The 22,013-nt window shown below is 40.5% G+C and overlaps 1 protein-coding gene across 6 annotated transcripts in view; it reads right to left on the bottom strand.

Annotated features, from left to right (window-relative positions):
* The window catches only part of Nsun7 (NOP2/Sun RNA methyltransferase family member 7), a 43,519-nt gene that overhangs the window by 12,661 nt on the left and 8,845 nt on the right, over positions 1-22,013 (bottom strand). For 5 of the 6 annotated variants that reach the window (XM_052735036.1, XM_052735035.1, XM_052735038.1 and 2 more), the window contains 5 exons: positions 8,748-8,900; positions 8,236-8,419; positions 7,095-7,305; positions 2,298-2,441; positions 1,795-1,896 (listed from right to left, as the gene is read on the bottom strand). In XM_052735036.1, coding sequence (XP_052590996.1) covers positions 1,795-1,896; positions 2,298-2,441; positions 7,095-7,305; positions 8,236-8,419; positions 8,748-8,900 — 794 coding nt within the window. The remainder of the gene's footprint in view (positions 1-1,794; positions 1,897-2,297; positions 2,442-7,094; positions 7,306-8,235; positions 8,420-8,747; positions 8,901-22,013) is intronic. The other variant, XM_052735037.1, reaches the window with a different exon arrangement.

The raw sequence follows: 22,013 nt of genomic DNA, 5'->3' as shown, positions 1-22,013 counted from the left end.
TAGGCCGGGCAGTGGTGGCGCACGCCTTTAATCCCAGCACTCGGGAGGCAGAGGCAGGAGGATCTCTGTGAGTTCGAGGCCAGCCTGGGCTACAGAGTGAGATCCAGGAAAGGCGCAAAGCTATACAGAGAAACCCTGTCTCGAAAAACCAAAAAAAAAAAAAAAAAAAAAAAGAAAGAAAAGCTGGTTAGCAACAAGCCAAGCTGAGGCCGGGCATTCATAAGAAAGAATAAATCTCCGTGTGATTATTTGGGAGCTGGGTGGCAGGCCCCCACGAGAGCAAAGAGTAAAAAAATCCAACTATAGATTCTCACTTATAAGCCTAATGTGCAGTTTTTTGACACCTGACCCACCAGAGACATTTAATAAATATACACCGAAGTAAAAGAAAACACAATGATTTGTTGGTTTACTTTTTGAGACAGGATGTCATGAAGCCCAGGCTGGCCTCAAACTTGCTATGTGGCCGATGATAACTGACCCTCCTACCTGTGCCTCCTAAGTGCTAGGATCACAGGCCTGGGCCACCGTGTTTGTCTAGGAGTCTCACAGATGTCTAGATCTTAGCATCCAAGTGTGGAAGAGCAGTGGTGGTGCTCAGATCTGCCTGGAGTGACTGAAGAGCAATGTGTGTGCTTCAAGAGTCGTTGCTCAGCTTGAACTCCATGAGCAAGGGGCATCAAGATCATCATGGGGAAACTTATAAATAAAACCGAACCAAGCTACTGGGAACTCACGAACTTTAGACCAACAGCTGTGGAGCCTGCATGGGACTGGACTAGGCTCTCTGCATAAGCAAGACAGTTGTGTAGCTTGGTCTGCTTAAGGGGCCCCTGGCAGTGGGATCAGGATCCATCCCTGGTGCAGGAACTGGCTCTTTGGAGCCCATTATCTATGGTGGGACACCTTTCATAGCCTTGATGCAGGGGGAGGGGCTTAGACCTGTCTCAACTGAATGTACCAGGCTCTGCTGACTCCCCATAGGAGGCCTTACCTTTTTGGAGGAGGGTGGGTGATAAGGCTTGGGATAAGCAGGAGGAGGGATGGGGAGGGGGGGAATCTGTAGTTGGTATGTAAAATGAATAATTTCTTAATTAAAACAAATTAAAAGCTAAAAAAAAAAGAGTTGTTGCTCAAACTTCAAGTTGGGAGATCTAGTCTTTATCTGTAATTGTGCCTCTCTTCTCTCCACAGTAAGAATGCCGAAATGAGGGCTGGTTTAACTGGCCTTGGAAATGCAAACCTGTAATCCCAGAACTCAGTATGCAAAAGCAGGAGAGCTCCAGGCTGGCTTGGGCTATGTCTCCAAATAAGTAAATAAAAAAAGCATAAAACGTTTAATAAACTGTTGAAAAGTTGTCAGGAATGGACAGAATGACAAGAGAAGAATCACACCACAGGAGAAGTCCCAGGACAGAGTAGGAAAGGCGGAAGTGTGCACTCATGAACTGGGTATGGTAGCACGGACCTATAACCCTAGCACTTGGAAGACTGAGGCAAGCTCAGCTGGACTACACAGCAAGACTAGGTATAAATAAATAAATGTGAAGTTATAGATGCGCAGAATTTTTTTACTTCAGATTAATAAATTACTAAATTATACTAGATAACTGAGTTTATGAGAGTAAAGCATATATTTTTAAAACTTACTAAATTTATTAAAATGAACATTTCATTTGAAGACACTAAGATTAAATTTTGCTTGTGGTCCACAAATGATTGCTTGATTCTAATAGATAATTGAAGTGTGTGTTCATGATTCAAAGACTAATTCAGTACTAATGATAAACTTACATTTCATTGCATGTGCTAGCTGTTCATATTGCTGCTGAACAAGAATCTGAAGTTTACTTTTGGGTGGACCGCCTTGAGAAAGATCTTGAAGTAAACTTGTATCTAAATTTTGAAAAGTAAATATATACTTTTAAATACAGCACTATAGGTACTTTTCATATATTGCTGTTGACACATTTTTCAATCAAATATCTAACAATATAAATTTTTACAGAAAATTCCTACTAATGCAATTGATAATGTTAAAACATTGACTTGAAACTGAAACATCAATAAAGGTAATTATGTTTAGCTTTTTATTGTTTTTCAAAAGGAATATAGATTGGTCTCCATGTTTCTATGAAATAGTCATTCAAAGAGCTACATATATAAGCCATTTATACACTAAATACAACTAATTTGAAGAGCAGTACAGAAAATAAAACCTAAGATTAATTCTCTGATGTTGAAATTGATGAGTTATAGTCAACGAATTTCATTAATTTAGAAATCAAAACAAGTACCTTCATGTTCATTTAAAATAAATTCCACTGGGTTACTAACACCTAGTCCTGAACAGCGAGGCAGCAGCAGAATGACCTTGACATTCTGTAGCCTATGGTCCTTTGATTCAATGCCAACAAATGTCTCAGGAAGGATCTCAATATCTGGGAAGGAAAAATAACCAAAAACTCATGTTAAACATTTAAAATCTGAGTGCAGCATGGGATTGTACTCTTTACTCTTCATTTCGAAATCCTTAACCCCACAGAAACTAAACGCTATGTAATTAGAAAAGGAAACTGGTCTTCTCCATTGACGTCCCAAAGCTAATCAAGTGGTTTTCTTTCTGTTTTAAGCTTGATTTTTAACTGGGTCTATGTGTGCAGGTGTATCATGTGTGCGGTTACTCCCAGAGGCTAGAAGAAAGTATCAGATCTCCTGAAACTGAGATACAGGCTGGTATAAGTGGCCCAACTTGGGTGGTCAGAACTGCTTAGGTCCTTTGCAAGAGCAGTACATGATCTTAACTACAAAGCCAACTCTCTTGCCCCCCCCTTTTTTATTAAAAAAATAGATTTATGTATATGAGTGTTTTGTCTCCATGTATATATGTGCATCACATACATGCCTGGTTTTCACAGAGATTGGAAGAGGGTTTTGGATCCCCTCAAACTGGAGTTACAAATGGTTGAGATCTACCATGTAGGTGCCAGATACCAAACCTGGGTCTTCTGTAAGAGCAATAGTGCTTTTAACCACTGAGTCAGCTCTCCAGCCCAAAATCCCTTTTATTAAATACTTATTTGTAAATATTGTTTATTTATCCTGACTGCTCTGTGAGGTGTGTGTGTGGTGTTGTTGTTGTTGTTGGTTTTTATTGTCAACTTGGCACAACCTAGAGTCTCCTGGGAAGGGCGACTCTAAAAATTAAAATTAAAAATTGCCTCAAGTAGATTGGACTGTGAGAATGTCTTTGGGGGCATCTTCTTGATTGATGTAAGAAGGCCCTGACCACTGTGGGTGGCACCATCCCTAGGCAAGTTGACCTGGACTGTATAAGAAACCTAGCTGAGTATGAAACAGTAAGCAGCCTTCCTCTATGGTTCCTGCCTTGAGTTCCTGTCCTGGCTTACCTCAAGGATGGATTACGACCTGGAAGTGTAAGCTAAAATAAAACCCTTTACTCTCCAAATTGCTTTTGATCAGAGTGTTTTATCACAGCAACAGAAATCAAACTAAATTAGCCTGTAATCCTGGCATTTGGTAGGTTGAGGCAAGACGATCAAGGGTTTAAGGACTGTCTGGTGTGTGTGTGTGTGTGTGTGTGTGTACTTTTTAAACATTTATTCTTCTCATACTCCTACTACAATGTAAGTCTTATGAGTGAAACTGTGTTTCACAGCTGTATTCACAAAACAGAACAAAATTAATGCCATGACCTCTATGACAATGATAGGCAGAAAGGTAGATATAGAACATACATCAATAAATATTTGTTGAATAAATCATTAAAATTTGTGTAGCTAGTTCCTATTATTAATATTGCTGCTCTAAATCTCACTAACACTACTTGTCTTAAAAACCTATTCTATATTAGTTAGAAGGTGTTTATTACATTTGTAAGAATTATTCATGTTATTAGGTATAGTAATAGTTTATTCCGTGTAAAATTCCATTAGATGGATATTGAGGTTGTTTCTAGTTTGAGACTATGGAAAGTAACATGTTATAGTTTAGATGTAGTCTGTCACCAACAAGTTTATGTGTTAGAAGCTTGATTTTCAATGTGGCAGTATTTAAATAAAAAATTGACTCTCCAGGAGGTGAGATTCATGGAAAGTAACTAGATGATTTTGGACACTGCCCCCAGAAGGAACTAATGAGGGTCTTACTGAGTGACTCAGTTCCCATGAGAGTGGACTATTTTAAGACAGCATGACTCTCTTTCTCTGGTTTCTGGCTTCCTGTTCTGACCATGTGTTTCATCTTGTACATGGCCCCACAATTCTGCCAGCTGCCAAGCTGTGATGTAGACCGGCCCTGCCAGGGTCGGCAGATGCTGGTGTCGTCATGCTCTTGAACATCTAGAACTGTGAGCTAAACAACTCACTTTTTATGAATTATTCTGCCTCCAGTATTTTGTTAGAAAATATATAATGCTTCTATGAATATTACTGCACAGGGCAGTAATCAACACAGACCTGAAATTCTGGGTGTACAGGTATATGTGCAACTTTAATAAATAACTAGTTTTTCTAAATTGGTTACTTAAATTTACAGTTCCACAAATGGTATTGGAACATTTCTCATGCTTTTTTATCTTGTCAATTATCTTGGTATTGCCAATCTTTTCTATTTTAATCATTCTGTAGGCATGAACGTTAAATGTTAAAAGATTAAAATATTGCAATATTATAATTCTAATTACAATTCCCTGATTACCATTGGGGTTTGTTACTTTTAATGTAAATTTTTGTTTTGATTTTGCTCTGGGTATATTCTTTTTTTGTGCAATATATGGGTATGTCTCTTGTACTTTTTCTATTGAGATATGGGATATATTATCATTATTGCTATTCTCATTATTGTTTGTGTGTGTGTGTGTGTGTGTGTGTGTGTGTGTGTGTGTGTGTGTGTGTGTGCGCGCGCGTATGTGTATGCATGCATGCATGCATGTGCCATGTGCAAACGTGGAGGTCAGAAGACAACTTACTTAAGGGCGTTGGAATCTGTTTCTGCCTTTATAAAGGTTCCAGGGATTGAACTCAAGCCATCAGACTTACACAGCAGGGTTTTTTAACCCAGGGAGCTATCTTGCCATCCTGAAGCATGTGGTTTTTATTGTTAATTCATAAGAATTTTTATGTATTATTGTTAAAATCAATTGATATACTTCTATAGCTTATTTTATTTTATTACTATACAGAACTTTTAATATTTTCTAATGTCTAGTTAATAACTCTTCTATGATAAACATATTATACATTCTTTTGAAGAACTCTTTTCCTATAACATGTTCTAGGAGATTCTAGCTGTGCACATGAAATGAAGTATCAATTTTCTTCCTAGCATAGTTTACCAAGAAGATCTATTCCTCAGCATTCTGCAGGGTGGCCTTAGTCATAAGGGAAGTACTATATGTGCAGGCCCTGTCTAGACTCTACCTGCCCCCTCGTGTTACTTATCTCCTTTACACTGCATCCATTGTTGTGGATTTTTACATATTATCCAATTTTCTCCTTTGTGTTTCACTTTCAGTATATTCTCATATGTTTGGCCCTCTTTTTAAGATTTATTTTTTATTTATAACTACATGTGTATGGGAGGGGGGGCTCGCGCATGTATGCATGGATGTATCCATTCTCAGCCTGAAATTTTTCTCGTCTTCTCTTCGCTTCTTTTGCCTTTTATTTGGTAATGGAGATCGAACCCAGGGTGTCGCCCATGCTATGCACATGCTATGCAATGCTATGTACACATTCCCCTCACTGGGCTCCCCAACCTATCTATTTCTTAATTGTACACACCACATTTTTATCTTTCTAGAATCTTCTTTGGGCTTGCGTTATTGTTCAAAGTTTATAGCTTACCGTCAGTCTCTTCAGTTACTGATGGTGAGCCTGGCTGCTGACTATGCTTTGTCTTTCAGCAGCTATACTGTGACGCCTACAGTATTAACTTAGCTGAGTAGCTCAGAACCATTAGTCCCCGTTAAAGTCCACAGCTGACAGATCCAGTATCTGAGTCCTCGGTGGGTCTCACTCCCATCTAGTGTCCTCTCTTTGAGTCCTGTCTATCATTTTTCAGGTTTAGGGCTAAAATAATACAGTCTCTTTTCTTTTCAGTTCAGTGTTTTTGAGTCACATCTTCCCTTCTTTGTATCTATTTTTAACTGAGCGCTAGACATTGCATTTGGAAATATTTAGGAGATAACTTGAACTTTGATTTTTTTCCCCCAGAGGGGTTACTTTGGCTTCTAGCAGGTAGTGTGGGCCCACCTAAGACTGCTTACTATAAGCCCCAGGTCACCTTAACTCAATTAGAAATTAAGATGGAAGACATTTGGGATTCAGTTTGCTAGAGGACCGAGGACTGACCGCTCCCAGGGTATACTTCTGTGTTCTGAGTGAAATCCTGGATTTCCAGGCTACCTTTCCTAGTCAAGCCTGTAATTATATACAGATTGTTTCTCTGGCTCTGTGTGTGACTCTGCCAGCCACTTTGTCTACTTTTCAGCCTCACTGCATCTCCAGTAAAGTGTGGTCTTCTCAGGACCCAATGAGAACTTTAAAAGTGGGAGCATAAAAGACGTCATTTCTATTTCCTGACGTTCCCTTTGTCAATTAAACATCTGCATTAACATCTTCTTATCTATTAAATGATAAGCCTTGAATCAGATGTGATTATGTCAGAGAGAAAAGCAAACTACATCCCTAATACCTAGGTACTAATTACTTGAACCTAGACCTATTAACCCACTATTAAACACAAACAAGCCGGGCGGTGGTGGCGCACGCCTTTAATCCCAGCACTTGGGAAGAAGAGGCAGGCGGATCTCTGTGAGTTCGAGGCCAGCCTGGGCTACCAAGTGAGTTCCAGGAAAGGCACAAAGTTACACAGAGAAACCCTGTCTTGAAAAACAAACCAAAACAAAACAAAAACAAAAACAAAACCACAAACAGCCTGATGTAGATTTGTGAGGATTTTAGAAGGCTAGTTCACATATAGTTTATATTACAAAAACATAGTAAATTCCAACACTTGACTATTTCTAGATTCTTTTGGAGCAATAATCATCAAATAATATTTGTACATACTTTGACATCCCATTTTTGTAAAAAGTTTCTTCACGTCAGGTTCCTTATCTGGTGATTGTATCCCACATACAAATATTTTTGAAGTATTATTATTCGTTAAGATTGACATATGGGCAACTGTGTACCATGAGCCTGTGTTGACCATTAAGATATCATCATCCATATTTAATAAAGCTTTCACAGAGTGGACAGCAAGACTTCGAGATTTATCCTAGAGAATAGTATGATTAGAATTTCAAAGTGTGTAACAGAAAAATAAGATGACTTATTTTTACTTTAAATGCAAATAAACGCTTGGTAGGAATTCTGAAAAGGTACCTGATTCATTTTAGTGAAGCATCTTAATATATGTCTCAATGAAAGTTAACAAAGATAACTGATAAATATATTTAAAACAAAAGGCTTACTCATTTAACCCAAATTATGTATACCATTTATTCCCTGTATAGTGACAAACCAATCCTAAAACATCAAAATTTATAGATTATTATGGCTTGGCTTCCATTCTTTTGAGTTGTGAATGTTTTTAATTATGTGACTGTGTGAGGATTTGTGCACATGAATGCAGTGCCTCCAGAGGCCAGAAGGTGGCATCAGGTCCTCTGGAGCCTGAGTTATAGGCAGTTGTGAGAGGCCTGATATAGGTCCTCTCTTAACCTGTGGGCCCTGTCTCCAGTCCCTTGGTTTCCATTCATGAAACCCCATTCACCCACTACTACCATTTTTAACTCCCAATTACACCAGCATCTAAACTGCTGCTAGCTCAGTTTAAAACGGAGATGTTTGAGAAAATTATAAAAGGAAACTGGGCAGAAAGGATAAGAGATTCTATCTAAGGATGCGGTGGTGGGAGCTGGGCATAATGGCATAAATCTATAATCCCAGCACTTGAGAGGCTGCAGGGGGATGACTGCCATGAATTTGAGGCTAGCCTGAGCAAGATAAAGGGTTCCAGGGTAGCCTGCACTATATAACAAGATCCTATCTCAAGAAAACCAAGGCAAGCCAAAGAATATAGGTGTAGAGAAGGGATAAACCCTAGAGTACTGAGTTAATCCACCTTAAATTCATTTTCAGGTGCAAGGATTCTTTGGGTAAACAGGACTATTCAGATTCACAATGAAAGTAAACAGTAGTTTACCTGAAAAATGAGTTTATAATCTTTGAAAAGATCTATGTTTGCAAGATCTTTTTTGAGATGAGATGGGAAAATTAAGACATCATAGCAATGCTGATCCACAGCAAACACTTTCTCATCGACATGCAATATGGATTTGACTTTATTATAACCTTTTCTCCTCAAACTACTATAAACTTCTTCAGGGCTGGAAGTACAAACATAATTACACATAGAATGCATTAAAACATATTGAACATTAATACTTTTGTTCCTGCAACAACGAAAAATATCACGATACATATTGCATGTGATAAAAACAATTTTAGCAAAGTTAAAAGATAATTAGAAACAGAAAGTGTAGCGTATTAATAGAATCTTATCAATTTAGTAAATTGATAGTAAGAGCTAAAGTTAAACTGTGACTCTAATCATTTCCCTAATGTGGCCTCACCCCTTAGGAAGGACATATATATTACATTCTCTTAAGGGAACGGGGTATTGAAACAGGATGAGAACTGGCCTGAAGTGCGTACCTGATTTTGCCAGTGTTTATCCAAGCATAGAGAGGCAGAGTGGAGGCCCTCTGCTCCTGTCTCCTAACTGTCTCCGGGAGGATTTGGTAAATCGAGAGAGCGTCATGCTTGATCCGACATCTCGCCAGGGCTGCAGCCAATTTTGTCTTAAAGCTGGAGACAGAAAACTCATTCTTGATGACCATGAACTTGAAATAAGACTATCCATTCTCCATTTGAAACATTAAAAAAAAAAACCCATTTAGAATTTTAACAAATTCATCTGTCGTCCCATTTCAAATTGTTGAAGGCAAAAATAAAATTTTGTGATATTCAAAACTAGAAATTCAATAGTCCTGATCTTTCATTCTATTTTTGCCGCCATATAGTTACACACTCCTAAACTATTACACCATCGATAGTTAAGAGACAGCCAGTCAAGGAGTAAGTCTGTAGAGTTCCGAGTCAGACACAGTGGGAGTTGAACTCAGGGTCTGTCACTTACCAGCTGTGAGACCTTGGGACCGTCACTCCTTCTCCTGGCTTTAGTTCCCCATCTTTAAAGGCAGTCAGCTTACCTTAGTATTAACGTGCTTATTATCAGTCTCCTGTGCAAAATATTTAGCACAGGACAGACACAGAGCAGGCAGCCATTATAGTCTGGTTAATATCAGTTAATATTATCAAGATGTCAATAGTGTGTGCTGACAACATTCAAAAGATTTCATTAATCTCTCTCAAACCCTGCTTAGTTCTGAATATCCCATGACTCAAAGCCCCAAACAAGAGAAAAGAAAAACATTAGTACTACAAAGGCACAATACATTATAACGAGTGTAAATAAGATTTCTTTGGGACTCTTCTAGAACTTTCTCAGAAGGAATCCAACTGAAATAAAGGAAAAATAAGAAAGAGATGTCACAAAAGAGTCAAGTACAAACTGAGGTCCACTTGTATCTAGAAAAAAAGAGGACATTGCTATGTGGCCCAGCAGAGTTGTTTGAAAGAATACTAGACTGGAGAATTCAGTGATGAATGAGTTACCACCCCAGTTACCACCTCAGCACCAAGTGCTGGACACCTCTGTCTTTTCCTTATGCCGTTCAGACTCCCTAGTCTAAACTTCTTCTCCACTTACCGACATAAAAATCTTAATTTGAAGGTCTGAGAGAGGAAATTAGGAGTGCCTGAGGAGGGAGGGTTTGGCAAGCAGTAAACTTATTAGAGCTAGAATAAAATTAAATGTATCTAATTTATGTCTAAATATTATAGAATTATAGCAGGAGATACTTAAAATTGGTAACGAATTAATGCACACCAAATAATAAATATAAAGACTGAATTACTGTTGTATAGTAATGTAGATGCTTGATTACAGAATATTTTGACAGATTATTTCCAAATATCAACTTAGTTCAAGTTTGCTATACATAATAAATGCCACTGAGTGAATTATCTGATTAATTTCTGCTATCAAAGCTGCCCAGTTGCCTCCTTTACCAGGATTCCCATTACACACACACAGATTCCTTTCTAAGCATTATTATATAATTCTAAAGCTTAAATTTTAAATGAATTTTATTAGCCATAGAACAGAATCCTTTAGCTTTATCATATCATACTAGAATATCAGTGATTCAGCCTCAACCAGCTCTTCCTGCCACAATTCCACCCCTCTGGGCCACAAATCTATCGTAGGCATATATACAACTATTTGCAAGCCTATAATATACATGTTCCCCACCCCTTTCTCTTCCCCTTTCTCTCTCCACCCCTCCTTCTTCCCTCCTTCTTTTCTCTCTCTCTCTCTCTCTCTCTCTCTCTCTCTCTCTCTCTCTCTCTCTCTCTCTCTCTCTCTCTCTCTCTTTCTCTGTCTCTCTCTCTTCTGCCTGGCCTCTGAATCAAATTACCTAAGTTCAAACTTCTATTCCACCAATTATTAGCAGCATGGCTTTAGACGAGTTATTTAACCTTTCTAAGCTCTACAAGTAATTACTTTAGTAATTAATAGCTAATGAACAGGGTTGTTGCAAAGATACTTATGAAAATTTCCTTAAAATCAGGCTAGTCAAGAAAATATAATTAATATGTTTATCGCATTTCTACTATTAACTAAATACTGTGATGAGATCTGGATCTATAAAGACTAAAAGATAATTTGGGTCTGCAGAGGCATCTGCCTGTAATCCCATGAGGTAGTTTGAATGGAATTGGCCCCCATCATCCCATAATCTCATAGGGAGTAGTACTGTTAGGAGGTGTGGCTTTGTTGGAATGAGTATGGTCTTTTTGGAGGAAGTGTGTCACTGTGGGGGTGGGCTTTGAGGTTTCCTATGCTCAGAATAATGCCCAGTGTGTCAGTCGACTTCCTGTTGCCATGTAGGACACTTGGCTATTTCTGCAGCACCATGCCTGCCTGCATGCTGTTGTACTCCCTGCCATGATGGACGGAATCTCTGAACTGTAAGCCTCCACCTCAATTAACTGTTTTCCTTTATAAGAGTTGCCCTGGTCATGGTGTTTCTTCACAGCAATAGAAACCTCAGCTAAGACTTCCCAGCACTAGGGAAGCAAACCCAGGATTGCGGCAAACTTGAGACCAGCTCGGTCTGCTTGGCAGTCTCAAGCTAGCCAGCACTACCTAATAAAACCCTGCCACTACCACCACCACCACCCAAAAACTGATTTTGATCCTTAGCTACGTGATATTTTGATGCTGAAAAAGACATAGAAATAATCCCAGCATAATATGATGATTGCTATGAGATACATAAATAAAGAGTAGGGTAAATGTTTTAAGAAGAAATGTATTGATATCAGTCCAAAGGGATTTCTAGAAAAGCTTGGGTTAATTAGCAAAGGAAGAGCAACAATTTCCAGATCATAAAAGGAGAAAAGACAGAGAGAGCATGAGTTTCCCAGACACAAAGTGAGAAAAGACACATGGATACTTAAAAGTAGAGAAACAGTAATGAACTCATTGAGCAAATACATTTGTTTTCTTTTTTTGTTTTTTTGAGACAGGGTTTCTCTGTGTAGCTTTGTGCCTTTCCTGGATCTCGCTCTATAGACCAGGCTGGCCTCAAACTCGCAGAGATCCGCCTGCCTCTGCTTCCCAAGTGCTGGGATTAAAGGCATGCGCCACCACCACCCGGCTACATTTGTTTTCTTACTGTCTATTACAGGCATTGTTCTAAGTTCCTCCTGACATAAAATGTTTAGAGTCTGGTAGAAAACAAACAAACAAACAAACAAACAAAAAAACCCTTTTGAGATGTTCTAAATGCTAATAACAAGGAAAGGCATTTCATTTGTGCTATGGTGTAATAAAAGGTACTTGCTATGGGAGTCAAGGGACATTTCCTAGAAGTTAAATTCCAACTAAGATAAAGCAGAACATAAGGAGATATGTTGCCAGCAGTCGAAGTGGAGGAACCTTCAACCCAGAAAGTACTTACCAATTCTGAAATATGTACCACAGAAAAAGGTATGTAGAGCTTATATAGAGGAAAAGGAAACAGAAATGGAAATTTGGAGCAGCTCAAGCTTATGTGAAATCTGTCTTTCTGGGCCTGGGTTACATCACTCGGTGTATTTTTTAGTTTTATCCATTTTCCTACAGATTTTGTAATTTCATTTTTCTTTACAACTGAGTAAAATTCCACTATGTATAGGCACTATAATTACATTATCCACTCGTCAACTGAAAGACACCAAGGCTTGTTCCATTTCCTAGCAATTGTGAATACAGCAACAGTGAGCAAGGACATGTAAAAAGCTCTAGCATGGTATATTAAGTCTCTTGGGAATATGCCCAGAAGTGATATGCTGGGCCATATGGCAGTTCTGTTCAGCTTTTTGAGAAACCTCCATATTGATTTCCACAGTGGCTGTATTGGTTTAAATTCCCACTAACAGTAAACAAGGTTCCTGTTTCTTTGTATCTCCACCAGCATTTGCTGTCATTTGTTGCCTTTTTAAAGATTTTATTTTGGTTAGGAGTGCTTTGCCTGCATTTATACAAGTGTACCATATGCATGCAGTGCCCACAGAGTCCAAGAGAGGGCACGATATCCTCTGGAGTGAGTTACTGACTGTTGTGAACTGCTACGTGAGTGCTGGGAACTGAACCAGGGTCTTCTTCAAGAACAGCAAGTGCTCTTAACTCCTGGGCCGTCTCTCTAGCCCTTCATTTGTTTTCTTGATAATAGCCATTCTGACTGGGGTGAGACAGAGTCTCAAAGTAGTTTTAATTTTCATTTCTTTGATGGTGAATAATGTTGAACACTTTTTAAAAATGATTAGCCATTTGTATTCTTCTTTTTGAAAACTCCTTGCTCAGTTCCATTTTATGATTGGGTTGGGTTTTTTTTTTTAAATAATATTTAGGTATTTTTAGTTCTCTGTCTATAATCTTCTGTCAGATATATAGATGGCAAATATTTTCTCCTATTCTGTGGCTGCCTCTCCACTTGATTAGATTAAAGCTCCCTTTTCTGTGCAGAAGCTTTTAATTTCATCAGGTCCCATTGTCAATTGCTGCCCTTATTTCCTGAGACATCAGAGTCCTGTTCAGAAAGTCCCTACCTATGCCTACAACTTGACATGTATACCTTAATTTTTCCTCTAGCACTTTTAGAGTTTCAAGTCTTAAAATCCTTGATCCACTTGGATTTTATTTTTGTGCAGGATAAGAAAAGGATCAGATTTTCATTCTTCTACATGTAGATATCCAGTTTTCGCAGTGCCATTTGCTGAAGAGGCTATTTTTTTCTGTGTTTTTGGTGTTTGTCAAAGCCAGGCAATTGTACTAGCATAGAGTTACATCTGGTCCTCTATCCTAGTCCACTGGTCTACATGCATGTTTTGTGAAGGTGCCATGCTGGTTTTATTGGTATGATTCTACAGTATACTCTGAAATCAGGTATGGTGATAACTACCAGCAGTATTCATTTTACTCAGGACCCAGAGTCTTTTATGTTTCTGGGTAAAATTTAATATTTTTTTCTATTTTTGTGAAGAATGCCACTGGAATTTTGATTGGGGTTACATTTAACAGGTAGATTGCTTATGGTAGTGTAGTGGAAATTTTCCTAGTCCCACCCAGTCTGCAGCCACTCAGATCCAAGTAAACACACAGAGGCTTATATTAATTAAAACTGCTCGGCCCCTTAGCTCAGACCTACCACTGACTAGCTCTTACACTTAAACTCAGCCCATTTCTGTTAATCTATATGTCACCACATATTCTGTGGCTTTACCTGTGTGCTGTTACATGCTGCTCTCTGGACGGTGGACTGGCGTCTCCCCACTCAGCCTTCCTCTTCCCAGAATTCTCCTTGTCTGCTTATCCTGCCTATAATTCCTGCCTGGCTACTGGCCAATCAGCGTTTTATTAAACCAGTGTACAAAAGCATTATCCCACAGCATGGTATGATGGCCATTTTTCACAATATCAATTCTACCAATCCAGGAACATGGATAGTTGTCCCATCTTCTAGTGACTTCTTCCATTTCTTTTTTCAGTGTCTTAAAATTTCACTGTAGAGGTCTTTCACTTCTTAGTTAGGTTTTTTTTTTTTAAGCTATTATGAATGGGATTGTTTCTAATTTCTTTCTTAATATGTTTGTCATTGGTATATGGGAAATCTATAAGGTTTCCCATCTCCAAGTTCTCTGCTCTTCCTTTAGCATTTGAATTAGATGTCTGCCTTCTGCAATTCTCCTTTAGCAAGCATCCAAAATCAGGGCCAGCTCCAAACAAAGCATCTAAGGATGAATAGCTGGCCAGATCATCCACTAGGCCCCTGAGGCCCCTGAATTAAAATAAACACCCTTATGGAGACACTGCCTATCTCCTAGGCCAGGTGGATGTTAGGTACATAGCTTTGTTTCTTGTGCAAATTAAGCTCAGACCCTCTTTTACAACCTTAGTAGTATCTCTAGAACTCCCCTTTTGACATTTAACTTAGAACAAAAGGACTTTTTGCAAACCAGGTACAGCAAGCTGTGACACAGCTGTCAGAGATCCCTGCCCTGCCAGAAAACAGCTCAACTGAGTACACTGAGACAGTTTAAGCCCTAAAGAAATATATGCAGTTTTATTTTACTCATGATTTATACTAACATTATAGACTCCTAACATTTTTACCTAACCACTTCTAGGAATGTAGTTTGAGCACACAAATTCCCCTTTTCTGATATATTAACCAATTTTAGCTCTTAGTTAACCTCCTCCCTTACCACTCCCCTTTTGGGTTGTAAAAGAAAGCCTGACAGTCACTGCCTGAGGAAAACCCTTATCTGCCTTGATGACTCTGTAAGAATTCAAGCGTGGTGACCTGGCCTTAGCCAGAGCATTGCTATTGCGTGGGTATATAACTGGAAACCTCAGAGACTTGAGAGAACTAGATTGGAGGATTAAAACTAGAAGGACGAGATGGAAGATGAGGATGAGCCAGATGGGGAAGAACTAGGTGGATAAGAACAAGATGAGAAAGACCAAGATGAGGCAGGTTTCCTAGCTCCGAGCAGAGTTACCCCACCGGACCAGAAAGTGGCAGGGAGGTTGGCAGACTGTAGGTGTATTGAGACTGCTTCATGGGGAGGACTGAAGATAGAGGGAACAAAGATGAAGATGAGGACAAGACGTAAAGAACCTAGTTAGAGCTATGAGAGGGCAGGAGGGGAAGGGCAGAGGAGCTAAGTACGAGCACAGAACTGAAGCTGTGGAGATAGAATTTTGTCTCCGAGGAATAAAGTGAACGGACTGGAGAGCTCGGTGTACTTAGATTCATTCCCTTAGATTACCCCCGCTGTTCATAGCATCTTCCCCAGGACTCTGGAGAACTCTCCTCAGGGCAGGCCCCTGAGGAAATTTCGATAACTGTGTTGGGATTAATATGTGCATTGTTTTATGAAGCTGGGTGTGTTTGTGTTTGGTACATATACTTTTATAATTGAAGGGTCCTCTTGATTGAGTGTTCCCGTGATCAGTGTGAAATGATGTTTGGTTGGCATCTATTTTCTCAGATATTAGAATAGTGGAGCCTGTTTTCTAGTCCCATTTAATTTTCTTCACCCTAAGATAGTGATTGTATTTGATAGTGATGTGTATGTGTTGGAGGGAACAAAGAAAAATGTCCTATTTTAATCAAATTTTCAATCTTTGTCTTTTTAAATAGGAACCAAGACCATTAATATTCAGCTTTTTGTTGTTAATGTTGTGTTGTTTTGTTTAAGACAGCATCTCACTACATAGCCCTGGCTGTCCTAGAACTTACTATATGGACCAGGCTAGCCTTCAGTTCAGCGATCTGCCGCCTCTGCCCCCCAAGTGCTGGATTAAAGGCGTGGTGCCACAGCCATGGGGCTCAATATACTTTTTTTGTTCCGTATAAACAATATTTTAACTATGGCATGGGGTGTTTCTTTTCTGGTCCTATCTATCTGGTGTTTGGGGTGCCTCTTTGATCTGGCTGGGATTTCCCCATGTATGTATGTGTGGTATGTATCATTGTGTGTTTGTATGTGTGGGGGTATATGTGTGTGGATTTGGAGCCCAGAGATTGATATCAGGTGTTTTCCTTAATCTTTCTGTCAGTATTCTGACCCACCCCTTGGAGACCCACCGAGCATCCTGACGTCATCTTATGTTAAAGCCCCTTTGAGAGGAAAAAACCCCTCCCCTCTGCCTCTCACCAGAGGTAGCGCACACCTCTCTCTCTCTCTCTCTCTCTCTCTCTCTCTCTCTCTCTCTCTCTCCCTCTCTCTCTCTCTCTCTCCCTCTCTCTCTCTCTCTCCCTCTCTCTCTCTCTCTCCCTCTCTCTCTCTCTCTCTCCTTTCTCCTCCCCTCCCCCCAAACCCCAAAATAAACTCTTTTCCCCGTGGACATGTGCCTGGGGTGTGAGTAGCTTTCCATCCCACCATGCTACCAGCCACCGTGCTGGCATGGCATGTCTCACGCGCTGTGGGGCGCCTTGGTCCAAACCCTCCAAAGCTTCCCGAGTGCTGTATCCTAACACCTTCCCCACTTTATTTACTAGGTCTGGGTATTTTATTCCTGGGGACGCTGGAGATCTAAATGTTGACCTTTAGGCTTGCACAGTAAACTCTTTATCCACTTAGCCATCTCCCCAGCCTGGGAAATTTTTTTCTTGATTTTACCAAAAATCTTCTCTAAGTCTTTCTTTGGCATGAGATTTTTCTTCTGTGTCCAAAATTTTTAGATTTCATTTTTTCATAGTATCCCAAATATCTTTCATGTTTCATTCATACTTTTAAAAAATGTATCATTGACCTCAGCTGTATGATCCAAATACTCTCCCTTGTCTTCCAGCCCTGATCTTCTGTCCTCCACGTGATTCATTCCATCGATGAGGCTTTCCACTCACCTTTTTATGACTTCTCTCTCTCTCTCTCTCTCTCTCTCTCTCTCTCTCTCTCTCTCTCTCTCTCTCTCTCAAGACAGGGTTTCTCTGTGTAGTCCTGGCTGTCTTGGAACTCACTCTGTAGACCAGGCTGGCCTTGAACTCACAGAGATCTGCCTGCCTCTGCTTCCTGAGTGCTGGGATTAAAGGCCATGTGCCACCACTATCGAGTAATCTCTTTATTTTCATATCTTGAAAGTAATTATCTATTTCATTAAGTTGTTTTTGTTCTCTTAGAATTCATTCAAGAGTTTGTGTCCAAAAATTATTTGAATATAATGATAATCATTGATTTGTATATTTGTCTAGACTTTTATCTAAGTTGCTCTTACAGGGGGTTACTAAGGAATTGGTTTTTGTTTGTTTGTTTGTTTTCCTGAGACAGGGTTTCTCTGTGTAGCTTTGTGCCTTTCCTGGATCCCGCTTTGTAGCCCAGGCTGGCCTCGAACACACAAAGATCCGCCTGGCTGACTCTGCCTCCGAGTACTGGGATTAAAGGTGGATTAAAGGTGCACACCACCACTGCCCAGCCGGAATTGGTAATTTTTAAAGGAGGTGTGTGGTCTTGGTTTCTCATGTTTCTTGTGGTTTTGTACTGGGGCTTGCCCATCTGGAGTTAGAATGTTGGTTAATGGGGCAGACAGAATTTGTTCTTATTTCAAGTCACTCTTTTTTTTCATGCAGTGTGTGTGTGTGTGTGGGGGGGTATTTGTAGAGCTCTTAAGAGACTAGTTGCAAAAGGGTTGAGATAATGTCTTCCCTTGTTAAACTGGTGTTCAGAGCACTGAGATCTATCCCAGGTTCTCCCCAACAGTTGCGTGTTGTCTGAAACTGGTCCCCGTGCAGCAGTAAACCCATGATGAAACAGAGTAGTGGTTGACCGCAAAGCAATCACTCCTTTGTACCAACCGCTTTAGGGAGTAAAGGGATACTGACCGTACTGTGTGTACTAAGTTATTATGGATGTGAGTGGAAAGAAAGGGAAGAAAGCATGATGAGACTAGTGATCAGTACTAGGTTGCTAGTCATGAAGTAGAGGAAGGTAATGTACATAAATGGGGAAATGGTAGTTAAAAAAGCTGGAGGTATGGGAGTTTTTGTTAAAGGCAGACTGGAGAGAGAAGGCTATAGATATGCATCCAGGCAACATAAACAGTCACATCTATCCGAAGCACTGTTTGGAGGTTGAACATCTTCCCAGATGTCTTGGGTTCCCTGCTGGGGTGTTGAGGGCATTCCTGGGGCACTAGTCAGTGGAGGCCCCTTCCGTAAGATCTCTAGTGACAGCTTCAGCAGCTTTCCTGGGCAAGGCCCCTAAGGCTGGCCCTACTGGTGTCTATGGCAGCAGCAGCAGTGGTTATAGTAGCATCTACTGATCTGATATGTGAGAAGTTCATGGGGAGCCATAAGCAAGTAGATTATAGAGACAAGAGAAGCAGCTGTCAGTCTGATAAAATGCCAGTCCCTTAATTACCCTGTGATCAGCCACTTACCCCAATGGGGCTTCTAAGCCACTATCGGCCCCAGTTCCAGACATTCCTGAACATTTTCTTGCTGTCTGGGGATAGTCTTCTTGAAAACGTAAGACCAGACCCTATACAGATAAGCTGTTTCAGATTCTCCACTAGAAACGCTAAACGGTCAAAGTGGTTCCAAGAAACGCCAGAAAAAAACACAAGAGGAAAAACTCATTTTTAAGAATCGTGTAAGGGATATTTTGGCAAATGACACACTCTGGGTAATGATGGGCAATGAGAAAATTGGGGAAAATAAGAAAAACACATCTGAGCAAATGTGAGTTACCTGCATAGTTAGCTTAATCGTCACAAATCATTTAATACGCATCGCCACTTAGAATAAGAAAAAAGTCACGGCAACCATTTAAAACTGATCTCTGCTTTCTTAACTCAGCAAGACTGTTGTTCCCACTTCCTATATATGATTTGGAAAGTCCCTCTAGGCACGAAGCCAAGACTATTTAAGGCTCAACTAACTTACTTGTTTTTGTCCTCTCGGGATCAAATTTTTATGCTGGCATAGCAGCCAGAACATTTACCTCGTTTCTTTTTCACATTTTCTAAGTCTGATCCACCACATTCTATTTTGACCACATAATTCATTTTCAAATGTATCACTCTAGCTGGACGGGGTGGGGGGTGTGCACACCTATAATCTCAACATCTGAGTGGTGGAGGCAAAACAATCATGAGTTCAAGGCCAGCCTCAGCTACACAGCAAGTCCAAGGCTGGCCTGGGTTACATGAGATCTTGTCTCAAAGATAAACAAACCTCACTCTACTTGCCCTATGGTACAGAGCACGGTAAAGTAAGAATTATAGGCAGGGAATCCAATGAAGAGTCTATTCATAGTGTACGGGTTTGGACGGCAATAGTCAAAATGGGAATAAATGAGCAGATTCAGCACATGTTTTGGAATTGGAGTCACAGGATTGGATTCATAGCTATCACAGAGTGTAGCAGGGGGAAGGAGAGGTGAATTAAATATTTAGGTAGATGATAGTGCCTTAATTATAATATGGAAGACCTGAGGCTGAACAGTTTGGAAATCCTCTGATAAGAATTTAGAATTAGACTACAGAACTAATCTGTTAGTCTAAGAAAAGAAAGTAGCCACAAGACTATACCATAAACACTCAGGCACTAGGGTGCAACAACCGGGCTTTCCCATGTGGAGTAGAAGACAGAACTGCAAAGAGAGAGAGAGATCGAGACAGAAAGGAAGATGAGTGATATAAAGGGTGAGGCTTAAAGAAGCCAAGCTCGGGCTGGAGAGATGGCTCAGAGGTTAAGAGCACTGGCTGCTCTTCCAGAGGTCCTGAGTTCAACTCCCAGTAACCACATGGTGGCTCACAACCATCTGTAGTTAGATCTGGTGCCCTCTTCTGGCCTGCCTGTATTCATGCAGGTAGAACACTTGTATGCATAATAAATAAATCTTTAAAAAAAGAAGTCAAGCTCCTTCCACCTTTCCATCCTAACTCCACTTCTTCCCAGATGAGAACTCCCTCTATGGGAACACTGGCCATTCTTGCTCAAGCTGAGGACAGCTTCTGGAGAGTGAGGACCCTTAATTAAAGTATTTCGGTTTGGCTGGGCATGGTAGCACTTGGTGACTGAGGTATGAGGATCACTTGAGCTTAAGAGTTTGAAACCAACTTCAGCAACATAGCATTTAAAAAAATACCATTGAGTATCTTTTTTAGAGATTTCATTTTTAAAATTTCAGTTATTTTTATGTGTGTTTGAGAAGGGGGCATTGTGCACATGAGGGTGGTGTTGGCAGAGATCAGAAGATAACATCAGGTCCCCTGAAGCTGAAGTTACAGGTAGTGAGCCATCCAAGTGGGTGCTAGGAACCCAACTCAGGTCCTCTGCAAGAGCAATATGTGCTCTTAACACTGGGCCATCTCTCCAGCCCCGTATACCTTTATCTTTATACATATTTTTTTCCCTGAATCACTCTGCTGTTCTCTACAATTCAACTATTAAATACGGCATTCCTTAGATAGAATATTGTAAATATGAGTATAATGTGACTGACTAATTTTGGATAAGGTTTGCATTTTATGACGGTTTTTTTAAAAATCAGGGTCTCACTGTGTAGCTCATGCTGGCCTGACTCACACGATCTTTCTGTCTCAGTCTCCCAAGATTACAGGCATGTACCACCAGACCCAGTTTCATATAAACCTGGGGTCGGGTGGGACTATATGGGTAGCAATGCAGCCATATCTGTGTTATGGTCCAAAGGAGGATGCTGTGAATTATGAGGAAAAGAAAATATCCAGGGATCAGGAGTCCTTCATTAAGCAGTAAAACCTGATTTCTCTGGCCTCCTAAAGCAGGCCCCTCCCTAGAAGTGTCACCAATCTATCCATGATGAAACCACACACTGGCCTTTCTTGGAGTGCTGTGGCTTTTCTGGCTAATTCAGCTAACCTGAGCTCCCATTAGCCAGACTGAGACTAAGTTATGATGGCTGAGAAAATGTGTGCGTACTTGCATGTGTGCGTGCGTGCGTGTGTGTGTGTGTGTGTGCGTGCGTGCGTGCGTGCGTGCGTGCGTGCGTGCGTGTGTGTGTGTGTGTGTGTGTGTGTGTGTGTGTGTGTGTATGTGCAGAAACCTATAGAACCCCAGCCTTTAGGAGATGGTGGGAGGGGGGTCAGACGAAGTCATTCTCAGCTGCATAAGCAGTTCCAAGCCATTCTGGGGTACATGAGACCCCATTTCCAAGGAAAAATAATGAAGACAGGAAGATGGCCGAGTATGAAAATTGCATATTGTACAAACATGAGGACCTAAGTTCAAACCCCCAGTCCCCCACACGAAAAAGCCAGGGGCGGCACCCCATGCCTGTAATTCCAATGCTCAGGAAGCAGAGCCAGGAGGATTGCTGGGGCTTGCTGGCCCAGCTACTTTGACAAGAGTCAGTGAGCTCCAGGTTCAGTGAGGGACCGTGTGCCTAACAATAAGGAAGGGAGTGACTGAGGAAGGCATAGGAAATTGACCTCTAACCTCCACATGTAAACACCTGTGCTCATATATATGCACCCGTGTATATATGTGTTCAAAAGAAAAGGAGAAAAAATAAAAAGGGTACAACTAAAAATAATGTCACTGGTGCCCCCCTGGGGCAAAGCCCTAGTTGTTAATGCACCCCTCACACGGTTCTACCTCCCAACACTGCTACATGAGAATTAAGATCTCAACATCTGAACTCTGGGGCCAGCATCAAAACATAACACACAGTAGCATTAACACACAGGACATACTTACCATGTGTCCAGTTCTAACTCCACTGCTAATCTGTTATCCTTCCTAGCCACCCTTCCAGATG

This window comes from Peromyscus californicus, unplaced genomic scaffold (genome assembly GCF_007827085.1).
Source record: "Peromyscus californicus insignis strain IS unplaced genomic scaffold, ASM782708v3 Scaffold_13__1_contigs__length_99412109, whole genome shotgun sequence".
In the NCBI taxonomy this organism is placed as follows: Eukaryota; Metazoa; Chordata; class Mammalia; order Rodentia; family Cricetidae; genus Peromyscus; species Peromyscus californicus.
Note: the sequence above shows the minus strand (reverse complement) of the source record. Positions and strands in the feature narration are given on the sequence as shown.